Raw genomic sequence first — 21698 nt, 5'->3', positions numbered from 1 at the left:
AAACTTTTTTTTTTTAATATTTCACTGTAACGAACTACCCGTGATTGATGGTATTTTAAAAGGATGATATTACTCCATTTCAAGTTAAGAATTTATTTATTTATGTTCAATAAATTTACAAATTATAACATTGATAAATTGGGTGGCAGCCCTAAGCTTTTTCGATAACAAGGTCCTGTTACTCAATTCATAAAATCCTGTTATCGCGCTAACTGTAAGTTTTTTTGTAATATTGGATCGAGTGATAGTTTAAACAACATTTTTGTTATTTCCATAGTATAAAACGGAATGGATAGGATAACAGTCACCCCGAGTCCAGCCTCCACCTACTGCTCCTTGGTTGGGGGTTCCCAGCACTCCCCATTACGGCGATCACAGCGCCTGATCGACAAGGAAAATCGCGATTTGCCGAAGATTCCGCCCAAAAGTCTTTCTCCTCAATTGTTTGGAAACACTGAAGATGATTACAGTGAACTCTTGCAGCACCAAGAAAAAGTGGTTCACTTGAAGCCGGCAGCTAAGTTAGTGCACCTGAGATCCTCGGCTGATCTTCGATCCCCAGCTAAAGTTCTCCAATTGAAACCTTCGAATAAAATCGTCCACCTTAAGCCATCGGATAAGATTGTCCACTTAAAGAGGTTAGATGATGCAAAGAAACCCGGAAAGAACACTCAAAAAAGAGATCCTCCAAGGAATTCACAAAAGAGGAGCACGCAATGCACTCCCAAAAAACGTGGCCGAAAACCAAAGCAAACGGCTAAGGAAAAGCCCAAAAAACTGCAATCAAGTATTCCGAACGATCATCTAGGGAACACACCATCGCCATCGAAGCTGCCTGCGAAATATCCAGCACATTTTGTTCATCAACTTCCGCCCGCAGTAAATGCCAGTTCTGCCGTTCGAAGTCGTTCCTTATCTGCTCCGGCTATGGAATTCCGCGATCTGTGCCTCACGCACGATGAGATTCAAACGGCGGAGCCACATGGTGAAGTCATAAACAAATCGCCATCGGATCTCGACTCCGATGTCTCCATGAACATCTCCCTGTCCGATTCCATTGGCGAAATCTTCGGCACCAAGGACATAAGCAGCATTCTGACCATGCAGCGACCACGTCAGTATATTTTGCTGGAGGAGCACCTGCCCACATTGGCAACCATGCTGAACGTGGACTTGGAGCGACTCCGCAGTGTCCTGGAAATCACCCAGGGTTTAACCCACGAGCAGATCCTACGCTTTCCGGTAAAACTAGAGGAGGAGGAACGGGAAGTATCTTAAAAATGAGTGCCCTATAGGTGAACACACGAAATGTTTCCACGTTGCATAGTTTTAATGTGATCATTCCCATTGATCAAGTCCAAGCTCAAGATCCTTAAGATCCTTGTTGCTATAACTTAACATTTAAAATGTATCTCGATTCTTTGTATATTTTTAAGTGGTATTTAATTATTGTTGTTTTTTGTTGTTTGTTTTTTTGTTATTTTGCCTTAGACTTTCAGAGTGCACAAGTTTTGTTTAAACCATTTACTTTGTTGTATATTTTAAATTACTAATGCTAAACGTTATCTAGACTTTATTATACTTCATAATTGGTTTCCTTTCCTCTACGACCATACAGCAGCAATCGATCGGGGTTTTTGTATCTGTTACTAAGTTTTCCTTTGTTTACTGTGTTTCTCTTTAATGTATATACAACCGCGTGAATTTGGAGGCGCAGCTCCCTAGTAGTCGCTGTCGTAGCTTCCGTCCTGCTGCGCCTGCGTGGAGTCATCGGAACGCTCCGAAGTTGGCTCCAGATCAACGTCCAGGGCCGTAGTGTTGGCCGGACAGCAGCTGGGATGGGCCATGGAGTCGAAGGCATCTTTGATTTGATTGTTGGCACCCTTGGGATCCAGGTCGGTGGCCCAGCTGAAGTGCATCAGCGCCAGATCCATGTTGCCGAGCGTCTTGTGAATTTTGCCGATCAGATAGAACACCACCGACTCCTTGGGCACGACTTCCTTAAGCTCCTCCAGTTCGCGCAACGCCTCCTGGTACTTGCCCAAAGAGAAGTAGATGGAACCGCGATGGAATCGCGTAAGCGGGTTCTTGGGGTCCAGCGTGGCGGCCGTGTTTAGGGTCTGCAGCGACAGATCCTTCTTCTTCATGTAGAATTGCATGGCGCCGATGTGGACGAGGATCACCGAGTTCTGCGGATTGATTTTCAGTGCCTTCACGTAGTGAATTTCAGCCAGCTCATACTTCTCCTGCTTGGAGTATATGGTGCCGATGCCGTACCAAGCGTTGTAATGCCGTGGATCTCTAACCACTGCGGCCCGGAAGTAGTCCATGGCCTTTTCAAATTCTTCGGTGAGTACGAGCTCATGCCCCAGCAGTGTGTAGCTGTAGACAAAGTCTGGATCCACTTGGACAGCCCGTTTAAAGAACTTAATCGCTGTTTCGTGCTCCTTTTGCAGGGAGAAGCAATTTCCGGCCACACACCAGGTCACCGGGCTAGTTTTGTCCTGGTTAATCAGATCCTGGGCGAGAGCAGACAGCTCCACTTCACGCTGCAGATGCCACAGAGATGACGAGTATATCTCCATGTAGTCCAAGCGACATGGCTCTGCCTTGTGGATGCTTTCAAATATCGCCACCGCCGCCTCATACTCGCGCATCTCGTACCTGGCCAGTCCGATGAGCGACTGCACCCAGCTGGAGTTCAGGTGGTGCTTTGGTATCGTCGTCTCTAGCTGCTTTATGGCCGCCTTGCACTGGAAGTTGGAAAGCAGCTGATAGGCTTCAGCCAAATCCCGCAGAAGGGCCATCAGCCCATCGGCCGACTGTTTCTTGAGGCCCATTAGCTGGTGGGCCATCGTCTGGGCGTTGTTTAAGCTATTGTTCAACAGTACTTTGGCCTCCTCGGCGGCACTGCGGCCACCGCTGTTATTATTCGCTCCCGAGGAAGTAATAGTCTCCACCTTCTCCTTGCGCTTCTCGGACAGGTGGTGGGACTTCTCCTCGATCAGTTCGTTATTCAGGCAGATCTTGGTCATCCGTGACTTGGTTTTGCGGGGCGGCGAACGTGGCTGCACAAACTTGTTGGCTATGTTGGGCGATTTATTGTTCTCCTTCACCGAATACGAGTTGCTGAACAGCCGCGAACTGCGGCGCACTGCAGCATTCGGATTGGGCGGCACATTCATATTGCCATTGTTGCCCACATTATTGTTGTTTGGGGTGCGGGGCGTTATGTTACCGGCTTGCGTAAAGACGGCGGGTTTGTTAAGGCTGCCCTCCTTGCGATTGATGAGTCCGCCCACATGTGTCTTAAGCTTTTTGCCCATCATCTTCGGCTCCTGATTGACCTCGACCAGCATCTGCGGCATCGGCGAATAGGTAATATTCATAACGGGCGTGTGGTTGCCAATGAAGGAGCCATCGTTGCCGGTGCAGGGACTAGTCAGTGGCATGATGCCAAAGCTCGGAGTTGGCGGTGAGATGGCTGAAAGGTATTTGAACTGCTTGCGGAAGGGTGTGCCGCTGCTCATGTCGTAGAGCTGCTGGTTCTGCTGATGCTGACCGGCTGTGTCCTGCGGATATCCCATAGGTGTGTCCTCCAGCATCGCCAGCATGCTGGAGTTTTGCACCAAACCGCCGCGCAGCATGCTGATCGAGCTATTGAGATTGTTGTTATTATTATTATTGTTGATGGGCGTCACCATGTTGCTGTTGTGGTTCTGATTCTGGTTGATCTGCTGCACCTGCTGCTGATTCTGTTGTTGCTGATCAACGGGCGTGGTCAGAATGTAGTTGGAGTTGCTTAGGTTGGTGATCAGCGACTGGCGCTCCTGATGCTGTTGACTTTGCTGCTCGGCGCCGAACAGCACTATTGCATTGGCATTGGCGCTGCTGCCTTGGCAGGTGTTGAACACATCTGTGCTGTGGATCTGGAATATGGTCGCCGCATCTGTGTCCTGGCCCAGCAGGCACAGATCAGCGAAGGCGTGCCACATGAATGGGTTCAGCTTGAGGGCCCGCCTTAAAGCACTGACGGCCAGTTTGTTGCGCTCGGTTCTCACGCATATCTGGGCCATTAACTGATAGGCGAAGCAGGCCAGATCCCCGAAGTCCCGCTGCAGTTCATCGCAGTTCTTGGCGTCCGCGAATCCCGTAGAGATCAGAACGCTCTCCGCTTCGGCGTATTTCTTCAGCTCGTAGGCGCATTTGGCCTGTAGATAGCGACACTGTGGCGAGCGTAGTGCCTTCTCTTTGAGCAGCCAGTATGCCTGGTGCACCTGATTGGAGCGGAAGTAGCTGGTGGCCAGCAGGAATATCGTCTCGTCGCTCTCCACTGAAAAGACACAATGGAAAAGAAAATCAGTGATGTACCCGGCCAACCAAAGGAGACCTTGACCTATACCTTCTGAGCACAGTCGCTCCGCCAGGAAAACAGCATCCTTGAAGTTGTAGTAATTCAGGCAGTGCCATATGGCGGCCTTTTGGAATGGAAAAAAAGAGAGAGCATTTGGTTTTTTAGAGGCCAGGTGGACCGAGGAGCTATTGATTTACCTGCACGGGCTCTTGAATCATCATGTATGGGCGGTCTATGCGACTTTCTAGGGGCGCTCTATGGTTGTGCGTGCTTGTGGCTTCACTGTGATTCTTGGCTTTCAAGTAATTCAAATATGCACGGTGTAGAAATCAAACAAATTGTCATGTCGCCACTAGTGCACGCTTCTTTTTATATATAAATTTTTTTTTTTTTTGGCAAATTTTCCCCAACAATATCGGATCCGAAAAGTAAAAGTTTGGTCTGTGTGCTGTATGGTATGTGAATGTGGTATGTAACCCGATTGCGGATGCGGCGATGCAAGTGGCGATGGCGGTATCTCTCGCTCCCTGGCCACTCCACTCCACCTTCCACTTCCACTTTTTTGATATTGCAATTGGTTTGAGTCGAGCCTTCGCTTCGCTTCGCCCTCTGTACACACACACTGCGAATGGGGGTCGGTTTTCTACAATCGTTTTCGGAGCTTATCTGTTGTTATAGGCGCACACGGTGCTGATCTGCGATTGGCGGCGACACTGGACTAAACCTTGGCCACATTTTAGCTACTTGAAACACGCTGCATTCGCATTGCATTCCATTTTATTTTAAAACCCAAAACTAAAATATGTGAGAGCTGTCAAAGTATCGATTGCACGCGACACTGCCAATCGATTGTTTCTGTGGTTGTGGAAGACCGTATTGTAGTAGCGCGAAAATACCAACGCTTTTCACGAAAGCCAGGGCGAGTGTTGATAAGCTATTTCCACTAACACTTAACTTTACATCTGCCACAATTTGAAATTTTTTAAATACCAATTCAACTATTTGTGTATCCCAGCACAAATATATAAAACTAGCCTATCTTATAGAGCGCTTTTATTAAATACCTATTACTACTTGCTTAAACGAATTTTAATTATAGTTGTGCATCCCAAATCTACTGCGAATCGCTGGAGCTGGAGCTTGAACTATCCGTGGACATGACCTCCACATCGTCCTGGGCGCGCGTCTCCAAGGCCACTGTGTTCCCGGAGGCGCCCATGGTCATGTGCAGCTCTCCAAGATTCCAGTTGAACTGATTCTGGAAGGCATTGGGCACCTCGCCGCCGGCGCCACTGCCACTCCCACTTCCTGCGCTGCCGGACAAGGTTCTCTGCTGCTCCGAGGGCATGCCACTGTTCTGATGGGTCACTGGACCGCCGTTGATGTTTTGCTCGGATTTTCCCAGCAGACCGTTGCGCATCTCAATGTCCGTTGGATAGGGGCGCCGTAGGTCGCCTATGCACCAAGTGAGCGGAGCACTGACCGCATTGGCAGAGCTAATCCGATGTGCGTATTTGATGAGCTCTTCCGAGGAAACCGGTCGTTTGTTGGCTTGATTGATGCTGGCCAGTTTCTGGCGTGCCTGGAAGATGGCCGTGGACAGAATGAGCTCCGCATCCTTTAAGGACTTCTGCAGCTTTTGGATCTCACGGTCCTGATGGGGAAATCCAGTTTATAACTGATTTTTGGGGCGAATACAAGACATCCACTTACGTGCACCTCGACCTTGGCGCGCAGTTTGTCCATCGCCTCCTCCACTTTGGCCTGCTCGTCCGCCAATTCCAGCATTTTGCGGAACTCTTCATCTTTGGCCACCAGCAAATCCAACAGGTCCACCAGTTCGGTGCTGGAGATCTTCTGGTGCGCCTGCTCGATCAATTCCTTGGCAATCATTTCAATGTCGTCGATCAGGAGCAATAGGCGCTCCTTTGTGCTGAGGTGAAACGACATTATCTCGCTAATTCGTTTGGTTTAAACAATAATTGCAAATTGTTTATTTTCCACACCGCAATGTGGCTGTTGTTCGATTGCTAGAATATACCTTCTAGTATTTTATTTTTAATAATTATTCTGTAAATAGGCCCCGAAAAATACCGCAAATGTTGATGTTGCCAGACAACAGAGTTGCCACACGGTTTTTTTTTATTACACTAAAGCACAGGAAATTTAAATGACAGAGCAAATTCGCCGTGTTTTCTCTAGTAAGTATTATTTGCTTGTTTATTTCTCATGTGTTACAATTGCAGTTACAATTTTAGCATAAAACTCTCTTGTTGATTATGGCAGATTACAATACTCTGTTGTATCCTCTCGTCTCCCTTCAGTTTCTCACTTAAAACATACAAACCAGCAAGCAACTTGCAGCAGGTACGTTGAGGGGCCTTGTTAATAACCGTTTAGAACTAGTAGATAGTCTTACAATTAGTTAAGATATAAGTGGTTTATATGTTGCTATTGATATTTCTTCGCCGGCTGGAAGGATCCCCTATTATCAAACCGCATGTGCATAACAATCAGTATCAGTATCGCTGGCTCTCGCGATCCGAATATTTTCCACTCAGCTTGCTGACCGAATAGCGATCCGAGTAGGCATCATATTTATCCGCCTTGTAGTTGATCTCCTGCGGCGTATACCCGATATTCTTTTGCCAATGCCGCGTCCAGTAGAGATCCTCGTTTCGCACCTGCGACGGCGTCTTCGCATCCCGGAACACATACACGCAGTAGATCATGCAGCCGATCAGCGTGAGGAAGCCAAAGACCAGGAACACGATGCCCAGTATCCACACGTACAGTGGCTCATAGAACTGCACCACAATCACGAATCCCAGCGTCACCAGGATCAGGCCCAAATTCAGCAACAGCATCAGGCAGCACACGCCCTTGACATTCGGACAAAATGGATTCGGTGCGGACATCGTCTCCACCTTGGCGCCTCTCCGGGTCGTCGAGCGGGCACTGCGTCCGGTTTTGGCCGTACTGGCCACCGAGTAAACACTCCGTGGAGCTCCTCGGGACACTGGGCGCTGGCTGTAGCGACTGCAATGGAGGTAGGTCGATTAGTTACTTATTACTGAATACATAGAGCAAAACGTTATAGCTGAGTAACTGGTATCTGATAGTCGAGTTGGTTTCTATGCTAACATTAAGCATTGGAGCCACGCACCTGATCTCGGAGGGCGCCTTGTAGGCGGCACTGGTCACATAGATGTCGCTGCCCGCGTCCCCAGCCTGGTCGTAGCTCAGGGCGGACGGAGCACGCGGTGGCTGTCGCGTGGGCGGCGGTCCGCTGAGGGAGCGTGGTCCTCCGTTGTCCGGCGAACTGGAGAGGCCCATCTGACTGTGGCTGTAGCTGCTCTGCAGGTGCTGGTTGTGGTGGTGGCCATTCGAGGCGGAGGAGGAGCGCTTCTTGCGCGACCCATTGTACTGCGGCGAGATGCGCTCGTGGGTCAGCGTGTACTCCGAGTAGGTGCGCTCCGAGGGTGCCCGGTGGGAGTGGGTCTCATCGCCGTCCGTGGAGTAGCCCCGGTTCGAGTGGACGTAGGGCGGGTCCGGAGTGAGGCGACCGTGCGTGGCCACATAATGGCTGCCCTTCAACCTGTAATTGGATCGCAGAATGTTATCGCCAATTGGCCGCTAAGTGGCCCATCCGCTACTCACTTCTTCACTTGTCTCTCGTGCATCCTGTATCTTTTGCACCGGCTGTATCTGTATCTTTTGCTGGCTCTTCTCTGCGGCTGATTGACTGCTAATGGACCCGACTAGCAATTCCTCGAGGTGCCTGCCAATGGGGAAGTAAAACAAACACACGATGAGCTCGACTTCATGGCAATTAGGTTTTGGCCCCACTTTATCGGATAGCTTAGAACTTTTAATTAGAGCGATGAAAGTTTCATTCGACTGCTGCCATATTCAATAAAATAACTGGTTTGTTTGAATTTCACAAGCGTAATGTAAAGTTTTATGGCTCTGTGTTCTGTGTTCTACGCTCGCAAAAGTTGAATAGTTAAATATATATTGAAAAAGAACAAAAACTCAGGAACACCACCTGGATCGTACAAATTTCAAGCAACTCCAAACTCCAACAGTAAAATGACAAAAATGTTTTTTAACTGAAAAACTTTTTTTTTCAAAATAGGTTACCTGAAAGTAATGGGATACTGCTTATCAAAGTGCAGCAGTTAATTGAAACCTGAGACAAAGGATCATAAACAAAAAGGGTATTTCGATAAGCTGGCAGTCCATGGAGGTGCCGAGAATGCCATTAATTCCCTTTTGCAATCAAAACAGACCTTAAACTTCCTTTACGCCTTGCATAACTTATATCAATTTATGGTATCTGAGCAGAGGACACACCCAGCTTAATGATTGCAATGACAGTTCGTTGCACTTTTCTGTTAAAATCGCCCCCATACCCCAACTCCTGGCCATCAAGAACACACACCGCAGGCACTCAGCAAAGTTGGAGAAATTTGTTCGTTCTTTCAAGTTCATGGCAGAGAAATTGAAGTTGCCCGTCCTTCGCAGCCATTCGCCATTCGCCGTTCGACATTCGCCTGCAATTTGTCACTTGGTCACGTAGTGCTCGGTTCTGGGTGCGTCACTCCAACCCAACCGAGGTGACAGCTGATAAAAGGGAGCGTCAGCGGGTTAAGGGCAAACTGGTTCCATCGGCCGCAAACTTAATCTCAGTCCGATGATGTTCCCATGAATTTGTTTACGCACCCCGGTAGGCTCACAAATCAGCATTTTTATCACACTCGAATATGTCAATCAACAGGTAACATATTTCAGCAAAACAGAGCTTTTACTATGCTTAGGCATGTAATCATGCCTGATTTTCCTCTGTGTATCATTAACCCCTCGCCAAAGCTGAGCTCTATTTATGACACTCGAATATGTCAATCAAAAGTAGCCATATATTGCGAACTCCTCGCTTTTAGGTGTTTTTGCTAAGAATTTTAACGAACCTGTTCGAGAATTCTGCCCATATTATGCCAGCCTCTTATTATTAGCATATTGCTTTGAAGAAGTGTAGCTGATACAACTGCTACGACTGTGTCAATCAGGGAAAACTCTAATCAGATATGTATATTTATTTTTAACGAATCTGCCGGGCGAATGAGTTTATAATTTACCAGCTTCTTTTTCGCAGCATATCATTAACGCCAATGGCAGCTGATAAAATTGAGTTATTGCCTCGATTAGGCCAATTAAAGGGTGTCGTTATCTGTGTAAGATGGCCAGCTGGGATGGGCTGGCTCCTACGGCTCCTCCTGCTCCGCCCCTCAATCCTCCACAGAAACGGACCCCTTTCTCAGAGTTTCGCGGCCAGCTTTCTTATTATTTCAGCTGAAGCCAATCTCTGAGTGCATTTACATTTGTGCCCTGCCCGGCGGTCAATCGCGATACAATTGTCAGTTGGGATCTGGATCTGTGGATCTGTGTGGGGGTCTCTTTGCGGTTCGGTTCGGTTCGGTTCAGCTCGGTTCGGTTTGGTTTCGCTTCGCTTGGGTCCAGTCCAGTCCTCTCAATGCCAACTTTCAAGTTCAATGCGGTGATTTCTGTGCCTGGGGACAGAAATACACACACACACACACACACACACACACACACCATACATTTATGGTGTGGGCGGTAACGTCGTCAAATGAAAAATCGAATTGGGTGTGCGGTTCGGGGAGCTTGAGAGACAGAAACCTTAAGAAAAAACAGAAAAAAGGGGCAAAACAGAAAGGGCGACCCTTTCATCTGTGTGGTCCCTATGGCACTGACTTGGATTTGAACCGCTCCATTTGGCCTCCTGTGCTGGTAGTATTTCCACTGATTTCTAACCACTTCTATCACTTGGCGGCCATCAAAGACGGACTTGCAACTCCCATGCGTCGGATTTCCACTCCGCACATTGATTTGTTTATGCGGTTTTTGGGGTTTGTTTTGTTAGGCCTGACTTATATTAAAGCCTTCTCCTTTTGCGGCGCTGCCCAAATGGAATGCGAATGCCATTAAAATGTGCTTGTTCCCGCATTTACCATTCACCTTGCCGCACCGCGTGGCCTTAACATTTAACGCCACATAAACAGCCTTAATAAACCGTGAAAGCCTCGAGAACTCGCTCGAGAGCATCGTTAGTTTCATGCACAAAGATATATTCTATATACCAATTTTTCTTATAAGGGGGCACCATACTACACACTAACAAAACTTTAGGATTGTATTGAATGGTCACTCTGTTATTTTGATGAAACTATTGATATCACTCTGATATTTTTACGAAAGTATTGAATTGTCGATCTGATATTTTGATGAAAGTATTGAATTGTCACTCGGATATTTTGATAAAAGTATTAAATTGTCGACTTGATATTTTGATAAAAGTGTTAAATTGTCGATTTGATATTTTGATAAAAGTATTGAATTGTCACTGTGATATTTTTACGAAAATGCTTGACAACCTAAGAGTTTTTTCTCGCTGTGTGCTATATGTTTTTGCCACATCACTCGTAAAGCCTTTTAGATGGACCAGCTTACAAGAAATTTGCATTTTGTCGTTCAACCGCCGAGGCAGTGGCGCCTCCACCATTGTCTTCGATGGATTTCACCACTTTCGCTGCTTCCGCTGCCGGAGGGGGGCAACAATGGGTTAAGAGCGGAAGTAGCTGCTCGGCGAAAACGAGAAGTTAATTCGCGGCAATTGTAACACCAACGCCCAGGTGAGAAAACTGTGAAACTGGCGCCGCCGCCAAGGGAGTGACCACAAAAATGCACTCCACTGCAACCGTTGTGGTCAAGTGTCGTAAAGGTTGAACGGACTTGAACTTGCTGGTGGACCGAAAAACTTGTGGTCAGCATGCAGATTTCATGGCCGGTGCGGCATATATTTTGTATTTCTTTTTTGGGGCGCGGTTTAGAAAGTTTCTCCCCCTGCCATCCATGTGGATGTGCCCGAAAAACTGGGGCATGGCATTCACTAGAACTGCAGGCCAGCCGCCATCGAACAAATCTGTAGCAGTCAACCCGCATTGGTTCGCCTTTCACAAAAAAAAAAAAAGTAAAAAAACCAGGTGATGATCGACAGAAGGATGTGGAGTCGGGAGGGAGTTTCCATTGCCTGGCCAAAAGCTGCTGGCCACAGTTCGCCAAAGCCGCAATCCAATAAATAAATCCCCACAGCGCCCCCAGAATTCGCTAGAATAAATAATAACACACTTTACCTTGTCATTCTGCGAATTTGCATTGTACAATTACCATTTGGTGCGGTTGCGCAGTAAGTGATCTTTTAATGTCCATAAATCAGCAATTGTTATGGGCTTAGCCTATTTGTTTAGTTAATAAAACGTTAGGGAATTTGTGAATGTATTTCCTGCATTGGAATTTGGGCTTTCAATTACGAAAATGATCAGGCGCAGTGCACATATTTCTTAAAGAAATAATTATCTGCGTACTAAGACACATATTTATAAGTGTTCAACTGCAGAAATCCAAATAGCTTGGTGTTTCTGTGCTATAAAACCCATAAGTCGTTAAACGGGCAAAAGCAAGTATGCCGCTGTGAGTTTATGAATATTCGAGTCGAATCAAAAACATTCAAATGCATTCGAGCAGAATACCCTTGCTTAATTGCGCACGACTATTAAGTTTGGCTGCATGTTTTCGATAATCAGCATAAAATTTGATTGCATTGTCGGGAGTCAAACACTTGATGCTGATTTGGCTTGGTCTTCAAACTGGCTTTGTGGGTACTGGGTAGATCCACCTATATATACGCATATATATATCCGATATATACGTATACGATGCGTGGTCTCGTCGCCGATCTTAGACACTAAGTAGCCATGTCTGCCGCGCGTTAATCGCTTTTAATTGCTAAATTACGCGCTGCATGGTCGACATTGCGACGAGGCTATGGAGGCTATGTGGATATATATGTGTGTGTATGTAGTATATGGAGTTCTCGAAGTGGAGCTTGGAGTCGCATCCATGGAAGATGGAGCTGAAGCTGGAGCTGGAGATGGAGACACCGGTGCGGCTGTTAACACGCCAAAGAAACGACTTGGGGATGTGGGACTGGCCAACACTAATGCGTGTAATTAGCCGCAAAGAGGGTGGAAGGGGGAGAAAAAAGCGGCAAGACCACTTAACTGATTTATTAAAACGTTTTTCCATTAAATTTTTAACCCTGCCGGCTATTAAAGACACAAACGAACGTAGAAAAGAGGCCGCCACGGATTCCGAAAAGGGCGCGCAGACTTGAAAAATGAGCAGCGTTTAAAATTATTCAGTTGTACGATGGGCAGGTTCCCAATGCTGCCTACATATGTACATATTAAAAATGTTATACAATGTCATATATTATTCATAAAGCACTTGGCTAAGATGGGAAAGTTCTGCCGAACTTTGGGCTAAAACTTGCAGCGCATAAAATGGGAAGTTGTAATTTCACTGAGACCATTTCAAAGCGACCCATGGTAATCCAACAAGTTGGCCGAAAAAATTCAAATGGGCGGTCAGTTGGCAAAACAATTTGACAACGACAATAGCCATGCGGCAAAAGCCAAAGCCAAAGCCAAAACCCAAAACCTAAGACACCCCCTCTTCAAACTTTCTAGCCATAAATGCTCGCTCACGTCGTCAGGCTTTTTGGCCAAAAGGCAAGGGAACGAAATTAATTATGGCCAAGTGCGGCATGGGGCATTGGGCGATGAAAGTGCGATAAAGATGCCAAATTTCTTTTATTAATTTTTAAGCCATTTTTTTAATGTTGCGCTGCGCCAAGTAAGCCATTAAAATCAATGGCTGATATAGCAAGAATAATTGAACAGAAACGGACTCGAAAAGAAGTTTACAATTGGCATTGCTGGTGTATGAGGCAAACAATATTAAATCCCAACAATCGAGTGGAGAAAGTTGACTTAGCGGCCTTAGCTAGGCCACTTCCTACCAAAAAAAAAAACAAAAAAAAAAAAAAAAACCGCCCACCACCATCCGCTTTCAATTTTTTCCCTTTGATTCTTTTACTTTTTATTTTCTGCAAGCTCACTTTAAACAGCAAAAAATTGTTTACAGCGGCCGGGTGTTTTGTTTTTATTTTAGCCACGCCTTTGGTTTGCTTCTGCAATTGTGGCAACTGGCAAGGGCTAAAATGAAGCTGTTGGCCAATTGTTGTTTTGTGGGCCAAGAAACGATGAAGTGGTCATGTGAGGTGTCTGAAAGGTCCCTTTTTCGACTGCGTCACGTCTGCCACATCAATTTCAATCAACCCAACCCTCTTTCCACCACTTTTTTTTTTTTTTTGCAAGGGGTATGCCACATATGTATGACTCCACATGCCCCCAGTTTTTCACCTTAAGCGCAACAGTTGTCGGTGGGCAATCTCCACGGTTGGGATTGTCTTTGGCCACCCAACTCCGCAAAATGGCTGGATTCAAGGGCTTAGTGCATGAGCAGGCATACTTGAAAGTACAAAAGGTCCAAGATGATTTGCGGACTTGGGACAGAGTTAGCTTCCACAGTTCTGTTTTTGCCTGGGGGATCAAGCTAATCCGCCGATTGCAAGAAATTACTCATAGATTTGTAGTTCCTTGCGAGTGAGATTATTTTGGCAGATATGCTTACACTTATACTTATTGCAGCCCTTTGAAAAAACATGTATGTTACTGTAACCAGAAGAAAAGGGTATTAATGTTAGGGCATTGTATAGAAGTAATAGCACTTTCATCACACCAACGCATTTCGAATCGATATGCGGAGGGCGCACTTAGCCATTCGCACTTCATTAGCACACTTTTCCAATATGGTTATGTGGGCGCCCGCTGTTTTCCCCTGGCTTCTGGCTTAATGGTGTCGTCTTCCGGCATAATTGCACTCCAGTGGAATAGCTACTCCGCCATATGGTGTGGGTAAATTGATTTTCACTTTGGCTTGAGTGCAGACCAGGGTGTCGTTCGATTGCAGGCACAATGATCCGCTTTGACAGACGTCTAGATTTGTGGTCGTATTACCAACGCGGTTGTGGCACATTAACCAGGTCTCCGAGCAGAACCGCTGCAGATAGAGATCGTCAGGTGCTTGAGTACTTCGGTATTACTTAGTACTGCGTGGTTCTAGCTGCGTTCTGGAATCCGTGCGGATTCGTATCTGTGGCGCACGGTCTAAATGGCACCCAAAACAATGCGCATAATAAATATTCTTGCTTTTTGGGGTAAGGTGGTGGCTCCAGCGGTGCCAGCGATTCCAGCGGTTCCAGCGGTGGTTAGGTAGTTCGCTGGTTTTGGTGGTTTCTGGTCGGGGCTGCCAGGGGTAAACCTGTTTGCCTTATTTATGGGCAGTCAGCCAGCCAAGGCAGTAGGGAGCCCAAAATGTATCTCTTTGACTGCATGCCACCGCTACACAGCCGCACCGTTATAGCTTTTGTTTCCGCCTCCCCCCGCCCTGCTGAGTGCCACTTTTCTATTTTCTTTTCAGACAGCCGCCTGTGCACATAATTCGGTTTCATTAATAGTTCAAATAACTGCACAAGTGCCTCGACTGAACATCAAAGGCAGACACACTGAACTAAACAGTTCGCCACTTTTACGACCTCGTAAACCCCAATGCGTCTGTAATCTATTGATCTACTGACTATCATAAGGATCGGGTTGCAAACAAGTGGCGCAATGCGCATACAGGCGAAACTACCTACCAACTTTGACCATATATATAAGCCATATGTATATCTAAACCATATATATACCCTATACCATATATATGGTTATAACATATAATAAAAACTAGTTGTACGCTAAATGACTTTCTTTTTCTGACATTTTTTGCAAAGCAATTATAAAGGTATTCTACATTTTTAATGAACCTCAAGTGTTTAATGAACTCATTTCTGACTCATGGCGATAATTAAAAATACACAATTGAAGCGCTATAAAGAGGTTGATTGTAGGCAGTGTCGCCCGTACTTGCGCATTGCTATCAAACTGCTGCATTAATTTCCATTGCACAACAGGCAGGTTGACAATAAAGTTCGTAAGTACAAATAGAAAAAGTGTTGGAAACATATAAAGGCAGACCTTAAATATCAAATAATAAGCCAATGCGGCAATCGACACATGAGCACATGCAAACTCGAGGCTCCCAGACCAGATCGTGGCTATATATCCACATCCACAACCACATCCTCCACTCCACCTAGCAGCCCGGACCTCCAGTGTCCGCCTTGGCCAGTTTGCATCGCCATCGGTTTCCCACGCTAGGCTGCAGCTGCTCCGATCGCAGCGGATTGGCTTGGATTGGATCGGATAGGCTTGGATTGGATCGGAATGGATCGCTGTGGATCGGCGGTGTTGAGAATGCCCAGTTGGTGGCGGCTACCAGTATTCTAATGCAGCCGGGACACGGACGGAGATTAATTAATATTGCAACTCGTTAGGCCTTTTTCTTTTTTTTTTTTCTTTCGCACATTCATTGTTTCACAATTATTTCGCTGCATGGCGGAAATACCGAGAGCAGTTTTTCTCCTTTCAGGAACTCCATTTGCGTTTCCTTAAAAAGCTGGGCTCAACTTAATTATACCCTAATGATTGCATGACATCTCCGCATAATCATAATGTTATATGATCGCCGATGACGCGGCTCTCGTGATGAAGATGACCGTAGATCATAGAAGCGAATAAACTAAATAGGTTGAACCTAACGAATCTCCGCTAAATATCAAACACAATCTTGAGACTTTTTGCCCCTTTTGTTGTCGGTCATTTGTATACGAGTATATAAAGTTAATGTATTTTGGCTGGCCGCCAAGGTCTTTTGGCGGCAAAACGCAGACAGCGATTTATGAGAGGGGTGTTGCCTTTTATAATTTGGCCAAAGCTGATGTTGTATAATATTTGCCTTTGCTCGGAATACATGTATAATTTCATAGCCACTTATCGCCCCGCGTCGAAGATTTGTGGGGGCGTGTATACTCGCATAGCCCCTGAGAAAATGCTTTAATGTCAAGTGTGGCTCACAGAACTCGGCTTTGCTGGCATTGTTAAAGCTAAAGGCACTCGAGAAGCCCAACAAAAAACTGTGTGTATTTTCAACAAGTTTAGCTTCTTTTGCATTTTTACCTAGCGACTTGATTGCTTCTCTGTTTCGGGCACATTTCATCAAATGCTTGCTCACTCAATTAGATGTTGAAACTGAGGACGTTGCCATGGCTTGGAATTTGCCTCCGATTCGGCCACATTGAATTATGGATTGGGCAGTGAAGAGGTTTTGCATATTGAGCTTTGTTTATTGTTTGGCCACTGCCAATTGTTTCCCAGGCCAACTGAATTGTGGTGGAATCAATTATAGGATTTACTTGGGACCTTAACTTGTGGAAGCACAGAAAAAGTGAAGGAAGTAGCATAGAACTCCATGTTAATTGCTTATAGTTTAGTTTTATTTTGCTAGTCTTTAAGATGCTGTTAGGCAAATTATATATTTCTGAATAAGTGCTTAAAAACTTAAAGAGGCCAACGCGTATAATTAAATTTCACCAATGTTCTTAAAAATTATGCATGGATGCTGTAAAAAAAATAATCGTATTGCCAGTAATGGCCTTTGAAAATGCTGTTGAGCGTCTAATGAAACCCATAATTTGCTGTTGACTGATACCCTAAAAAGTCGGACTGCCTGCACAATCAGCAATCAGAAATCGCAGCCAAAACCGGTTGCCATCATTGATTCAATAAGCATTCAACTTAGCATCGATCTGCGAATCGATCGCTGATTTATATAGCTCGAATGCAACCGCGGAATGCCTGAGTGTATGAATGTTTGAATGTCTGAATGTCGGATACTTTTTTGTATAATATGCACGCAATGAATGTGCAAGCGACACGAGGCATTAATTACGTGTGATGATGACATCACCAGCACCAAGTCATCTGTCGGCTTGCAGATTTTCAATTGCATACAGTCTCGAATGTCAGATGAAAGTTGCAGTTGGCTGGTTGGTTCGTACCTGCATAATAGTTGCTGGGTTTTTAGGTTCATTTCTCTAGTTGTCTTTCGGATTCACACGCAAACGCCAAAGATGAGAAAGACTGCGAAAGCTGGGAGTATGCTGTTTTTTATGCATATTTGCGGATAGTAACACGACTTTATATAACCAACTTGCCAGTTGTGATTAGCTCAGATTGATTTGTGTTTTGACGAGTATATGTATAGTTGGGTATATACCCTCTTCGCTTAAATTTGCTGTGGCCGGGAGTCAATGAATTGCTGGTTTCTCGCTTAACACGTATACGCACCGTGTGCAGCTGCAAATTGAACGTTTAAAACCTGTCTGCGCCAAACCGCAGCAGCCACAGCCACTGCCGCAGCATTACGTAACTTTCGCTGCATCTTGCGAATTACGCTGCTGACCATGAGCAGTGGCTTTTCAGCTGAAAAGTTATCAACGCCAAAACTCTAATTGTTGCCGAATTCGGCGCAATCACGACAAACACAACTCCATGCTGACCCCAAAGCAAACGAAAAATGTAAAAAATACCCCGGCACAATAAAAGACACAGAAAATTATGATTATTATCAAAACATTGTCATCAAAAAAAAAGGGGGCTAAGAGAAAAACTAGAAACACTTGGCCGCTGGCGTTGGTTTTGAATTTCTAGCTGCCGCTGCTGTCCGTGCAACTTTTATTGGATGGCAAGCGTGCTAAGCATGGCTGGCTTTTAAACATAAACATCGCCAGCGGCGAAGACACGAAAAAATAATGCCGAAGAAAAATCACCAACTGAACAGCTCAGCAGCCCAGCTAAAACCAAAAGCAAGTTCTGTTATGCACAGTGGGTTGCATGGGGTTTTCTATTATTATTATCTTTGCCATATAGATAAGCCAAACAGCCCTTTTGAAAACGCTTTCCTTTTCATTGTTTGTCATATGATAAAATCGTTGGGTAAGGGCTTATGTCAAAGCATTTCCTCGATATGCCTATTGCCATCACGATTGTCATTTTCGGGCGAAAAGAGAAAGCAATAAATTAAATGCATATAAGCACATTAAATTTCACTCATTGATCCATTTGGTATTGGCATTTGTACTGGTCCCCCTGTTGCCTAGAGGCAATTCCACAGATTGCAGTTTGCTGCCAAATGACCAAAGTTGCTTTTCACTCGAATTTCCACCGGAATCCGTATGTGGTATCATTTTTGCTCTGTTGACAAATGACATAAGCACTCCGGCCATCGAAAGGCGAACAAACTGAACGACAAAAGACCGTATCGTGCTCATATAAGGCCAGTATAAGCCAACATTTGGCTGACACTTTCAGGGTCAACCGGTGCGTAATCAATGGAATCACCACCCACGCAGAGTCAAAAGCTGAGTTCGGTTCAACGTTTTGCGGAAATTGAAACCGAAGGTGGTTGGCAACCTTAAGATGCTCAAAGTGCAATTCCACTGCGCCAAAAAGCAAATTGTTGGCAAATAAACAAGTCGAGCGTGCACTGGAAAAATAGATATACCAAAAGTGCTCAAGATTCTAGATGAATTTTAATAGTAATTTATAAATCTGTTATCACCCAAGACCTATTGTTCCTTAGTCATTTTAGTAGAATAACATTATATATATCGCATTACAGAGTGGAAACTCTGCAAAGTCTAAGCGTTTCGCATAAATTAGCTGGCGATTTTATAGTCTTAATTAAATTCAGATGGTCTATTGATATAAGTATTGATATAAGACGTGTGTCCTTGGCTTTTCCACTCCGTATTCTCGTCTATGCATCCACACAACTTCCTCTGCATATATATAGCGATATGGGAATGTATTCCACGGCATGGTTGTGGGCAACAAAATAAATAAAATACAAAAACTGGCTTACCTTCTCTCCTCATTGTTATACAGTTGAACTGGCCGTGCTGTTGGTATTGTTTCGCTTATTTATTGTTAACGCTTTTTGCCAGCCAGTGTGACAGGTTGTTAGTTTTTGGCTGCTGTACACATTTCATTACACTTCACATGGCTGCTGCACCGAAAATCGAGAAAATAAACATTTGCAATGTATGTAGATATGAAGGGAAATATTAATGCAAATATAAAGGCGATGACATCGTCGCCGCTGTGTACGCGTGTGTGATTCTGTGTGTGTGTGTGTGGGCCAAAAACCTTTACTGGCTCTGGCCAAAATGCCAGCCAACACATTAATACTCGTACATGGGGAATGATATAATCGCCTGCTGACATGAATGAATGAATGAAAGGCGTTGCAGCTTCTCGCAAGTTGGCTCGAAGCGGTGCGAGGCGGCCCAAACACAATGGCCAATACATCGGAACTCGTCTAACTCAGCTCAAATCTTCTCGGCCTAAGCTCTGTTTTACATTTTTGTTTCGCTTTTTGCGGCGGCACAGCAAATTGCATCGCCATAATGAAATCGCCCATAATCTTGGCTAAGGCTAATAATAGCAGCAGGTTTTGGAGTTGGACAACACACAAATACACACACTTTGGCTTAGACACACACGCACACCACACACTCACACACACACACATACAGAAATGGTGAGCAAATTTGGCCAGCACTCTGTTCTTTTTTATTCTTCGGCTATTTCTCGCCAGCAGATCGGGCGTATACTTCACGCCGAAAAATTCAAATGACACTCACGTAATCCGCTAAAAATAGTTGAATTTGCTGCGCGTTATTTTTCTCAGATTTTTCGTTGGCTTTTTTGGATTGGAGTACAACTTTGTTTTGCTATTGTATTGTTTGGCAATCGCGGAGATTGCAAATGCACCGTGCTCCGGTAGAGGAAATCGAAGCGAACGCGTCGCGATCTCGGCCCAAACTGATCGCCCGAGAGTGGCGACAATGTTCCAGCACCTGTGAGTGGTCTAAACTGGTCTAAAACGCGACTCCAAACCGGTTTCGCTCTTGGCCAAGTCCCATCTCAATCTCACTACCAATTGTTCCGGCTCTTTCCCAACTATTCTCTGTCTCTCTATCTCTCTCTGTGGCTTTCTTGGCCTGGCCGTGCCGGTCTCCGCCATCTGCACTTTGCACTTTTGGCGACTGCATCTTGTTGTCAAACTGCAAAAACTGCATTTAATAACCGTTAACCGAAACTTCTGCAACACGTGCACTGCATTCACACACAGAGAAAAAAAGACTCGAAAGATGCAAGTGCTGTCTTCGTAAGCCAAAAAGTGTTTGCATCTATTCCATGATTTTTGAACCGTTTACAGCTTGAGGTACCTTGAATACTAAGTAAAATTAAGAAAACTTTTATGGGAAAATATTTAAAATATTTATTTTATTTTTAGTTAAAACATATACTGTTTAACTAGTTATTGTTTGATACAAAAAGAAGGCATTTTTTTACCCTATCTTCCAGATAATTTGTCGCATTAACTGTCAAGGAAGATATTTTCAGTGCACTGGGAGGCTAAGTGGGTGGTGGGAGGCAGTGGGGGTGGGGGTGGGAGTGAGAGCGTTACAGGGGTTGGAGGTGAGGTGCATTGGGGGCTTACTACATTAGGCCCCACTGGCTGACAGGCACCGCTTTTGGCCAGCTGCCGCACGTGACTGCGCAATGCTTTTGACTGTTGGCTGGAGCATTGGGGGTCATGTTGGCTGGGGGGCAGATGTTGGGGGCTTAATTTGCATCATGTCATTAGGATGAGTGGCATCGATAATGGGGCCAGAGGCCCAACTCTCTGGGTCACTTTGCGCCGCAAATCCCGCTATTGTGAACATTTAAGGTTGCAATTTACACGCTGCATGGTATTCAAAATAGTTAGCCATGTAAATAAATATTACATGCCATATTTTTCATACATTAACATCGGCATTTATTCCACTCGCGCTCCACGGCATTTGTGTGAAAATGTTGCGCGAAATTTTTCAACAACTTTCGCACAACTTCCGTTTGCAGTTTGCATTAGTTTATTTTCCATAAATTTCAATGGCTTTATAATTTGACGTAAAAGTAGAATAATAAACTGTCAAACATGTATTTAACTTTGATTTAAATTATCAGATGCTTGTTCCTTCCCAGCTGAATAAAAAGTGTAGCTGTTGCTTTGATTTTCTTTTGAAGCTGAGATGCGAGTATGTGAAATATTTCTTCCCTATCTGGTGGGTGTCAAATCCGCACTAATTTTTTTATTTGCTCGGCGCTGGGCGTGGCGTCCTTCAGTAAGTTTGATATCTTTGATTCTGACACGAACTGGATCCTGTGCATACTTGCATTGTCTGTTTCAGGTTTTCCTCCTGCCAGCACATTTTTCTTGTACACACATTTAGTGTGTAGGTGTATGGACTTTTTTGTGAAATTTCACTCGGTGCCTGGTAGTACGTTTTACTTTTTGTTGACTTTACGCA

The 21698-nt window shown here is 45.1% G+C and overlaps 4 protein-coding genes across 5 annotated transcripts; 1 reads left to right on the top strand and 3 right to left on the bottom strand.

Annotated features, from left to right (window-relative positions):
• The first annotated feature begins 134 nt into the window (after positions 1-134).
• On the top strand, positions 135-1278 carry LOC6544386 (meiotic recombination protein P22). Its single transcript, XM_001971444.2, has 2 exons — positions 135-214; positions 278-1278. Exon 2 carries the CDS (start codon positions 289-291, stop codon positions 1276-1278), a length of 990 nt encoding a protein of 329 aa, XP_001971480.1. The 5' UTR covers positions 135-214; positions 278-288.
• Positions 1279-1437: 159 nt separating this feature from the next.
• LOC6544385 (cell division cycle protein 27 homolog) lies at positions 1438-5231 on the bottom strand. Its single transcript, XM_001971443.3, has 3 exons — positions 4552-5231; positions 4403-4478; positions 1438-4333 (listed from the first exon to the last, which is right to left on the bottom strand). Exons 1-3 carry the CDS (start codon positions 4573-4575, stop codon positions 1722-1724), a joined length of 2712 nt encoding a protein of 903 aa, XP_001971479.1. The 5' UTR covers positions 4576-5231; the 3' UTR covers positions 1438-1721.
• A 159-nt stretch (positions 5232-5390) lies between these two features.
• On the bottom strand, positions 5391-6420 carry LOC6544384 (mediator of RNA polymerase II transcription subunit 4). Its single transcript, XM_001971442.3, has 2 exons — positions 6068-6420; positions 5391-6008 (listed from the first exon to the last, which is right to left on the bottom strand). Exons 1-2 carry the CDS (start codon positions 6302-6304, stop codon positions 5469-5471), a joined length of 777 nt encoding a protein of 258 aa, XP_001971478.1. The 5' UTR covers positions 6305-6420; the 3' UTR covers positions 5391-5468.
• Positions 6421-6548: 128 nt separating this feature from the next.
• Positions 6549-20193, bottom strand: LOC6544383. 2 transcript variants are annotated; one of them, XM_015158236.2, is made up of 5 exons: positions 19983-20193; positions 19202-19345; positions 8015-8135; positions 7521-7952; positions 6549-7393 (listed from the first exon to the last, which is right to left on the bottom strand). In XM_015158236.2, the coding sequence occupies exons 3-5, from the start codon at positions 8035-8037 to the stop codon at positions 6874-6876; spliced, it is 975 nt and encodes a 324-aa protein (XP_015013722.1). In that variant the 5' UTR covers positions 8038-8135; positions 19202-19345; positions 19983-20193; the 3' UTR covers positions 6549-6873. The 2 variants fall into 2 exon arrangements, with proteins under 2 accessions (XP_015013722.1, XP_001971477.1); XM_001971441.3 differs by having other exon boundaries at positions 19202-19342.
• Positions 20194-21698: the final 1505 nt, after the last annotated feature.

The sequence above is a fragment of the Drosophila erecta genome, unplaced genomic scaffold (genome assembly GCF_003286155.1).
Source record: "Drosophila erecta strain 14021-0224.00,06,07 unplaced genomic scaffold, DereRS2 tig00000021-arrow-pilon, whole genome shotgun sequence".
NCBI lineage: Eukaryota > Metazoa > Arthropoda > Insecta > Diptera > Drosophilidae > Drosophila > Drosophila erecta.
Note: the sequence above shows the minus strand (reverse complement) of the source record. Positions and strands in the feature narration are given on the sequence as shown.

Coding starts and splice junctions, on each gene's coding strand:
- LOC6544386 (XM_001971444.2), top strand. CDS start 289: ATGGATAGGATAACAGTCACCCCGAGTCCAGCCTCCACCTACTGCTCC.
- LOC6544385 (XM_001971443.3), bottom strand. CDS start 4,575: ATGATGATTCAAGAGCCCGTGCAG. Junction 4,479..4,551: donor TGATTCAAGAGCCCGTGCAG/GTAAATCAATAG, acceptor CCATTCCAAAAG/GCCGCCATATGGCACTGCCT. Junction 4,334..4,402: donor GGAGCGACTGTGCTCAGAAG/GTATAGGTCAAG, acceptor GTGTCTTTTCAG/TGGAGAGCGACGAGACGATA.
- LOC6544384 (XM_001971442.3), bottom strand. CDS start 6,304: ATGTCGTTTCACCTCAGCACAAAGGAGCGCCTATTGCTCCTGATCGAC. Junction 6,009..6,067: donor GCGCCAAGGTCGAGGTGCAC/GTAAGTGGATGT, acceptor TTTCCCCATCAG/GACCGTGAGATCCAAAAGCT.
- LOC6544383 (XM_015158236.2), bottom strand. CDS start 8,037: ATGCACGAGAGACAAGTGAAGAA. Junction 7,953..8,014: donor CACGAGAGACAAGTGAAGAA/GTGAGTAGCGGA, acceptor ATCCAATTACAG/GTTGAAGGGCAGCCATTATG. Junction 7,394..7,520: donor AAGGCGCCCTCCGAGATCAG/GTGCGTGGCTCC, acceptor CCTCCATTGCAG/TCGCTACAGCCAGCGCCCAG.